We start from the raw sequence: 9,725 nt of genomic DNA on the forward strand, positions 1-9,725 counted from the left end.
CTTAAAGGAAGGCCAATGATGGATTTCTCCAGTGTATTTAGATCAGTGTTTCTTAATCTTCACCATTTTAAGATGTGTGGACTTCAATTCCCAGAATTCTTCAGTCATCATGCTGGCTATGGAATTCTAGGAGTTGAAGTCCATACATAATGGCAAGGTTCAGAAACACTGATTTAGAGGATTGTGTGATGCATAAGGCTGGCCTAGAGAATACTAGTGAATTATACTTCCAAATGGCAGAGGTCAGACAAACATTTGCACTTTGAAATCCTGTTTCTAAGCTTTCCTTTCCAAATAAAGGAATGATCAAGTCGTTAGAATGATGTCATGCTTGTCCTATAAATAAGACATCTTTTTTTCTTCAAATACACTTTATTAAATATATCAGTTTAATATAGTTTTTGAATCTGTTTTTTCTTCATGTTTTATGTTGAGGAAGACAGATTATCCGGTATTACCTTATAGTAATTTCTAGTATTCCTAAAAGCTATCATTCAAAGCTAAAAGAAGAAACAGATTTGCTGTCATTGGGTACAAAGAGGTTATTCTGAAGGGCGCCAAATATTGAAGGGGAATACTACTTTATTTGAATAATAAAGAGGTGATTTTTTTTTCCTATGAAAGAAGAATTATAAGTAATAAAATCTTATGGTAGAAGAATGATAAGAAATAAAATCTTCCAAAAAGCATAAGCAGAAAATAAAAATACTGGCTCCTTTCCAGCTTCCCATTGTGGATAGTGCCATATTACAGATGGGTATGTATTGTTTTGCCCCAGTGAAAACTCTAGAGGGAATCATTGTGGTTAGAAAAGAAACAAATGAACCTTTTCTGCAGTCAGGAAGTCTTGTGGAAAAGACCTTGTTCCTGTGGAACTGCACTGATTTATGTTCAACAGCAAACCACACACGGGCAAGTTCACAGAACCACAAACCTCAGAACATTTCAAAAATATTCTCATGTTTACAGCAAGTTGATCAGTGAAGGGCAAATGTTAAATGATATGGCTAAATGTCAAAGAGGAGGTAAAATCTAATTAATAGACAAGGTTAAGGCAAACAGATTTCAAAAAACAACTTTTCTGGGCTATGCAATTTAATACGGGACTTATGACCACAGATGAACCCCAAGATTTCTGTTGCTAAACAAGGCGGTTGTTACTCCCATTTTATGACCTTTTTTGTCACAGTTGTCAAGAAAACTATTGCAGTTGTTAAGTATATCACATGATTATTAAGCGAATTTGGCTTTGCACACTGATGTTGATGGTTGGAAGCCAGCTGAGAAGGTTACAAATGTTGATCACATGACCCAAGGACACTGCAACTACAATAAATACATTTGCTAAGTGGCTGAATTTTGATCACATGTGTGAAAAATGGTCATAAGTCACTTTTTTCAGTGCTATTGTAACTTTGAATGGTCATTAAACAAATGGTTATAAACCCAAGGACTACAAGTATTTCTAAAATAAGCAGCATGAGGAGCTGCTTAAAAAAATCCAGTTCTACAGAAGCTTACATTAAAGCACCAATAATGTTTCTTGCAAACGGTATTTGAATTTTTGATAGGGATATAGTATTGCAGAACTTTCTCTGTATTTAAAGAAAAGGGGAATTAAATGGAAATAATTGGCCCCTTGTTTCCATATATCTCCATAAGTCCAAAGAACAGCATCCTATTGACAAAAACTGTTTATATTTCTGTTTGAGACTGCATATACAACTATAAATTAAACAGTCTTCGATGGAAGAAATCCTGGATGCACCTGAATGCACAAAAACCTCTTTTCATTTATTTATTTACTCAATTTACTTCCAAGATTTCATTGACACTTCAGAGTAAATTATTTTCCACAAAGACTTCTGAGTTATGATTGTACCCTACAATAAACAAATATGAATTTAGTTATATTTGAAAAGTACAAAAATTCCTAATGCAGATTTTATTTATAAATGAATACCTTTGGATAAGGAGGTAAGGATTTCTGGAAAGGAAACTCTCAAAAACTCAATCTGCAGATCTCAAATAGCTTGAAATTAAATTTCACTGAAAACAGTGGAATTTTATTCCAGGTAAACGTGGTGTAAATCAATTATGCCACAATTCTGAGTGAAGTTCTCTTTTAGGCCAAAGTGTCTATCTATATTTGTTTCCCTGCCAGGAAGAAAACTGAGGCTGTGATTCAAGCAGCAGGTGTTTAAGAGCAAGGACTGGAGTGGAACATTCTGCTCTTAATTGTAGTGGAAGATGACAGTTCATCATCAGTACTAGAGAAATAATCATTTGCAAGTCCCACTGGGTTTTATAGAGAGAATGGTGAGAGGCCCCATCCAGTCCTTTGCTTTGCACAGCAAACTATCTTGCCACATTCCTGTGGTTGAAAAAGCCTTAATGGAAAAAGTATTCAAAAGAAAACAGTAACCCAAACCTTCACAAAAACTAGATTTAGCCAGGAAATGCTGGAGCCGCATTAAAGAAGTGTTACAAAATACAGATTTACTTAATTAATTTATAGGCTATCCATCTTATATACATGACTCCCCGGTAGCTAATCATTAAAATAGAGTAAAAACAATGAAAAAGCAAAAGCAAAAGAAATAGCATTGTTCTAAAAACAGCAGCCGAGAACATTCATCAGCTCAATGCGGAAACACACTCCCCCCTGCTGAGAAGGCCTCAGCCTTGATGGGAAAGCCCAGTTTTTACTGCCTTGCTGTGTCAGTTGACATTAAAGCATTAGACTAGGCTAGGGCAACTGAAATTTTGTATCATAGATAAATTTACAAATAAAAAAATACATATAAAAGATAATTATGCCTTTGAGTTATTCAGATCCCATAGTTTTCTTGGAAACAACACAGAAATGATATCTCTCATTTCTACCAGTGAAGTTTAACTGTGCTGCTTCCTACTGAGGCAGTAAAGACCACAGAAGGAATCACATTGACAATCAAATTGCTGGTTTAAAAAAAAAACACCAAAATATTCCCCCCCCCTCTTCTCCCTCCCTCCCTCTCTCTCTCACGCTCTCATTTTAGATGAAAACAATTATAAAATAAATAAATAAACTATCTTTCTCAGACTAATCTTTCTCAGACTAATCTTTCTTCACTGCTACTCTTAGTGGAAGTGGTTTCTACAACTTGTCTTGTAATGTATCTGCTATCACAGCCTTTTTGGCTCCATTCTTTTTGTCTTCCTCCAAGCTAATATGGAACAAAATCAGTGAAGGAAAAAGAAGTCAAGCAGAACATTACAGTCAAAATGGAAAAAATATCAGAGGTTTTTTTTCAACAGCCCCCATGGAGATCTAGATCAGTATAATGTTTCAGAAATCACTCAGACTATCAGTAAAATTAGTGAATATTTATTTATATCCTAATCTGGTTTTTAGAACTTGAATTCTTGTAGCTATTTGTTGATGCATAAGAACCTTCCCACCATCTGAATTCATTCAAGGCTGTTTTGGTCTTGAACTACATAACATTATGCTTTTCTTCTGAAGCTTTATGTCTTCCCTGAATTATTACTCATTTCTAAAGAATGTCATATAAACAGGATTCAGAATATAGATCAACAAGCTTGGTTCAGATGACATAGTACATAAATCTATCGTTTGTAAGCCATACTTATCTTTAGGATGAATCAGTATTGATAACCATATCAATGGAACACATGTCTTCTTCCTCCTCTACTACCATCCAAACATCTTAGAAGGTTGCTTAGTTAAAACTTGAGGCATGCAAGTGCAGGAGAAAATCCTGTTTCAGGAACCAAAATAACTGGACAGATGTGGCCTAAAGGAAGCCTAACACTGCACTGGGTTTCACATATGATTGTGATCACTGAAATATTCCTGAATGACTGATGACTTCCACTAACATCCCTGACATTCCCTACTGTCAGGAAAAATATGAAGTTCTATATATGTTTCAATAATTGTCTATTCAGGTAATCCTTGACTTACAAATATTCATTTGATGACCATTTGAAGTTATAGAAACATTTTTAAAAAGTCACATGGCTGGTTGTCACACTCACAAGCATCCCCATGATCACATGATCAAAATTCAGTTGCTTGGCAACTAGCATGTATTTATGATGATGTCCTGGACTCATGTGGTAACTTTTTGCAATCCTTTGACAAGCAAAGCCAATGGCAAAGCTAGATTCACATAACAACTGTGTTACTAACTTAACAACTGCAGTGATTCTTTATTTTAAAAAAAAAACAACTATGGCAAGAAAGATCATAGAGGCAAAAGTCACTTAACTGTCTTCTTGGCAATGGAAATTTTGGGCTCAATTGTAACCATAAATAAAGGACTACCTATACTGAACAAGAATGGAGTTTGCAGAAATACATTCAGATGATGTGTGGAATGCATACTGTATATGTAGGACCAGATGAAGATTACTGAGCTCAGTAGAAAAGTGTAAACAACTTAAGTAAAATGCACTTAATTAGAGAGTTTCATAAGGCTGAACATTTGTACCAGATCGGCCTGTAAGAGCCAATCTTCTAAAGGGAAGACTCTGTGCCAGCAATAAGAGCTCTGGATTTTCTTGTAAAGCAACATCTGTCCTGAGGCAAATTTAAGTTGCTCCCAGTGGTCATGCTGTCAGTGTTTGAAGGATAGGCTGACATTAGAGAATGAACTCAAGAAAAAAAAGGTCATACAATTGCAAAAGTGAAAAGTGTGGGGGCAGGGAGAAGAGTTGGAGACTTTCTGATTTTGTTACAATTCAAGACGATAGACAAATCTAGGCATTCTAAGCCTAACCCAAATATAAATTCACCTGTGTTCTAAGTTTGGGTATATTTTCATGGCATGGAAGGCAGAGAAAAATTAACAAATGTATACGTATGATCTAGAATGATTGGTGAGATTCTTAAGAAGCAGAGTATTCTGCTAAAGTTACAAAAGTGTTCTTATTTATCAAATTGTTTATATGCTTGCTGCTCTATCATATGCTTTACAAGGCATTTAATTGAATAAATCAAGTTGCCTATATCTAAGACTTCACCTTCCTAAGCAGATTTTAAAATAGTGTGGTAATTAACCTATTCTAATTTTATGTTTCTTTCCTTTGCACAGCCATATTCAGGCCCTTTACGAAGATCACAATACCTCATAACATTTTATGGCATACTGCACAAACAAGGAATATAAATAGCCCTGGATTTAGCCAGATTACTGGCCAATTCAGTCATTGAATCAAGTACCATAACTGTTCATTACTACACAGAAGGAAACCAGTTGAGAAAAAGAAATGTTACCGTGAACTGGCTGCAAACCTTGAGGCCTACTAGAAATGGCTCAGACAGGATTAAATCACAATACAGTACTTGTGGAACAGAAACAGGCAAACCAACAACAACTCTAATGACATATTGAGTCCTTCACGGATGGGAGATAGGAAGCAAAGAGCTTCTTTTAATTCTTTCTATTATTTTTAATTTCCACATGGATATTGTACTCGCTGACAGGTATCAGTCCTATTCCTTAGGCTTACTTTTGTGATGTAATTATGGGTGTGCTTTTAATTGCACCAAGCTTAGAACTGAAAAAGCATACAGAACATTTGAGCTGTGAAGAACACTACTTGAAAGAAATCAAAATCTCTGCTTGATACCAGTAAGTTTCCTTTCCACAGCAATCTTCTGAAGACCCCCCAGGTAGATACATTTGGGAAGATTAGCCCTTCATTAGTCAGCAACAGAAGTATTATAGCTTTATCCTGCCACCAATTTCTTAGTGTGACAAGATCTTAATCACAAAGGAAAACCTCCCTGGTTTCAATTTAACTGTTTTAGACAAGTTCAGTTCAGTTCAGTTATTCAGTTTTAAACAATGCCTGGGGTCAAAGCTTGAGCCTTGTTTTCAAATTAAGAGATGAAGGAAAACTAAAATGGTTTACCACCCCATTCTCCTCATTCTGGGATGATGATGCTTTCCCCAATTTTTTTTAAAGCAGAAAGTTAATCTTAAAAAAATATCCTCTGGAACAATATTGGCTGTTTTTTTACTCAAAAAATGTCAAATGAATAGGTGAGATGGACTTTCCTCCAAGATCCCACACCTTACATATGTTCCAAAGAAGACAGGTATGTAGCATAACAAAAAGAAAAGTGTTCAACCCATAATATGAGGGTGGATCCGAAAAGTTCTGCAGAAGGAATGCAGATTTAAAGTATGACAGCGGAGAACAAGTATATCTGCAGAATGAGCTCATATTGATTTTCTTAATTCAATTGTTTATACATTCTCTTTTATTTCATCCCAAAGGTAGACGGTGATACATCCACAATACAGCTCACCTTCAGACCAAAGAAGTTAAAGTAAATGACACATAGACAGAATCTGTCCTACTGCATTACTTAATCTGAAGCAGCTGTTCTTCTACTACTGAAGTCGATAAAACCAGCAATAGGATAATCCCAATTAAATGTGAATTAGGAAGATGGAAAATCCCATTTCTTAAGTACTAAGTACAAGTACGGAAAAGCAATGAAAGTGTAATCAGCACTGGAAAATACGAGCCTGTTAAATCCAACATCTAGCATGCATTTTTGTTTGTTTTATGTATTTTAGAAACTGCACTTCTCCCTTATAGGGTAACTCTGGGTGGTGTACAAATAAAATGTTAAAAACTGAGCATAAAATTTTAAAATAGAAGCAAACATAGTAAAATTCAACCATAAAAGGTAAATTAAAAGGCAGGGAAGGCGCCTTCAGGGCAGTAACAAGACCCACAGGAGCCATGTGTTCCTCACTGAACCCCAAACTAGAACTGGTAGATTCAAGTCTTCAGATATTTTTGAAAGGTCAAGAGAGTGGGGGGCCCACCTCACCTTTGGAGAAAGAATATTCCAAAGGGCATAGCCTACATATAGTGTAGGCTTCTTCAAGTGATGCCCCACCCCAATGGCCATTCTCATTGGGAATTCTGGCTCCAGAGGGCTCCAGAAGAGACTGCTCCATTCCAGATTCTCTTGCTTGTCTCAACAAGGGATGTGTTTAAAATAGTTCATGCAACACTACCACTTGGACATTATTCAGGATATGATTAAGGATGGTATTTAATACTTTGCACCTGAGAGAGCAAATCGTTGAGTTTAAACCCTACCCTAACTAGACCCCTTATTATTTTTGTCACCCATGTACAGTAGTTCTTCTGGAGAAGCTGATACTGAAGGAACTGCACTCTGCACATCAATGTTTCTTAACCCTTTTATCTTCCTTCATTTGAAAATTATAGTGGAGACCCCAAACAGTTTATGTTCGTATGGGTTATATTTATCAATATTTACCATATGAACAATTAAAAAGGATGCATTCACTGCACTACTGCTTCTCACAATTGTTTGATGGGATTTTAATACTGTATTATTTTTCAGCATATGTTGGCAAATGATTTTTTTTTCCCCCATGGAACCCTGAGAGAAGTTTCAGGGACTTCCAGGTCAACGCTGTAGTCCTCACTCCTAGGTCACTGCACCTTAAGAAACAACTGCTGTACATGTTTAGAAGCCTGTTTCTATATATTATTTACCGTTACAAATGTTTTAAGAAGCAATCAAGGTATTGAAACCCCATCTGATAAAATCAACCGTTCTGTCAATCAAAATTGCGGTATTTGTCCCCAGAGGTAGAAAATGACTTGCCCAGAAAAACTTTGTAGTCTCTAAAGTCAGCGAGATCTATCATCTTTCCAGAGATCGGCTTTCCGTAACCTGGCATCCTTCCAGATGTGTTACACTAAGTTACCTGGGAAAGGTTTTATTATAAACGGGAAGGTATCAAAGCACACAGCAATAGGAATTGACTGATTTACACAAACCAGACTATTGTGATTATCCCGGAGTCCCAACAGCGGTCCAGGGAATCAGCAAGGGATTTGGGGGCCCCAATCCTACTCAAAGATTTTGACCTTCTCCGCGCGCAAAATGTTTATCCGTGTGCGCTTTTCTGTTGCCAACCAATTGCGCAAAAATTAAATAAATAAATAAATAAAAAATCCGGAAGCAAAGTCGGCCGATTCCGCATCCTTTTCAACCCCCCATCTTTCCTTCTCTGACCTCAGAGAAGCCCGCAGCCAACTCATCCTGAAGTGGATCACTTGAAACCCGGCTAGACGCCCCCCTCGGAGTCCAAACGCTTTCTTCCTTTCAGGTCTTTCTGTTCTTTCAGGTAGAAAGCGCGCCGCCTCCTTACCAGGGAGAGGACTTTGTAAGAGGGGTCCTTGTTTTTCCCTTTGAGCGCCGCCGCCGTTGCCGTTTTCTCCGGCTCCTCCGACACCTCCAGAGCCGGCAGCATGGGCACCGCGGTTGAACTCGGCGGCTCTGCCGCGTCAGGAAGGAAACTTTTCCCTGGGCCGTTAGCAGCTCCTTCGCTCGCCATCGCCCCCGCCGCGCCTGAACTCGATTGGACTGGATCTCCGCCTGGTGCAGCCTCGGTTAATAAGCTGCTGTGATCCCACCTCTTCGGCTTCGGACTTTTAAAGACTCCGGATGCTTTTGGTTTCCCGTCTTGGTTCGGGGGCCCCCGCCCACCAGCCCACCCCACCGCACCCGCGCTCTCGGGGGATTTAGTGGGTTCCCATTTGCTTTGGCAGGCGTCTTCCCCAAGGGGTGGGGGGAGTTTGGGTGGTGGTGGGAAGAGACAAGCTGTTCCTTTGCAAGAAACCGAATAGATGCGGCATCATTAGCATGACTAGCATTATTGCTAGAATTATTGTAGCATAGGTAGAAGGAGGAATCGCCCGACTGGAATGTAATTAGAGGCTTGGCCAGAAGGTGATTGGCGTTCTTTACGCGCGGGGTTGAAGGTCCAGCGTTTCTCCTGCAATATTGTGTGTGTATATGCGTGTGTGTGTGTGTGTGTGGAGAGGAGAAGAAGGGAGGGAAAGTCGGGAGAGCAGCCGCCGCCTTTACACAAATTTTCCAGAAGGCAAAGCCATGGGGTTTCATGTCTAGGCTGAAAAAAAAAAATCTATGTTCTGGAGGCTCGGTAGAAATGGCTTGCTGTCTTGAATAGAGTAGAGTAGAGTAGAGTAGAGTAGAGTAGAGTAGAGTAGAATAGAATAGAATAGAATAGAATAGAATAGAATAGAATAGAATAGAATAGAATAGAATTCTTTATTGGCCAAGTGTGGTTGGACACACAAGGAATTTGTCTTGGTGCAAATGCTCCCAGTATACATAAAAGAAAAGATACATTTGTCAAGAGTCAAGAATCATAAGGTACAACCCTTAACAATAGTCATAGGGTACAATAAGCAATCAAATCATACTAGGAATCAGTCAATATAAATCGTTAGGATACAAGCGACAAAGTTACAGTCATACAGTCACAAGTGGGAGAGGATGGGTGATAAGAAGATGAGAAGATTAATAGTAATAGTAATGCAGACTTTATCAATAGTTGGACAGTGTTGAGGGAATTATTTGTTTAGCAGAGTGATGGCGTTCGGGGAAAAAGTGTCCTTGTGTCTAGTTGTTCTGGTGTGCAGTGCTCTATAGCGTCATTTTGAGGGTAGGAGTTGAAACAGTTTATGTCCAGGATGTGAGCGGTCTGTAAATATTTTCACAGCCCTCTTTTTGACACTTGCAGTATACAGGTCCTCGATTGAAGGCAGTTTGGTAGTAATTGTTTTTTCTGCAGTCCTAATTATCCTCTGAAGTCTGTGTCTGTCCTGTTGGATTGCAGAACCAAACC

At 38.3% G+C, this 9,725-nt stretch overlaps 1 protein-coding gene across 1 annotated transcript in view; it reads right to left on the reverse strand.

Moving 5' to 3' along the window:
* ENPP1 (ectonucleotide pyrophosphatase/phosphodiesterase 1) overlaps positions 1–8,809 on the reverse strand; it is a 47,594-nt gene extending 38,785 nt beyond the window's left edge. The window contains exon 1 of the mRNA XM_087971561.1: positions 8,223–8,809. Coding sequence (XP_087827687.1) covers positions 8,223–8,408 — 186 coding nt within the window. The 5' untranslated portion in view covers positions 8,409–8,809. The remainder of the gene's footprint in view (positions 1–8,222) is intronic.
* Positions 8,810–9,725: the final 916 nt, after the last annotated feature.

The sequence above is a fragment of the Notechis scutatus genome, chromosome 1 (assembly GCF_049901735.1).
Source record: "Notechis scutatus isolate UNSWTSFEM ecotype Mainland chromosome 1, rNotScu1.2, whole genome shotgun sequence".
NCBI lineage: Eukaryota > Metazoa > Chordata > Lepidosauria > Squamata > Elapidae > Notechis > Notechis scutatus.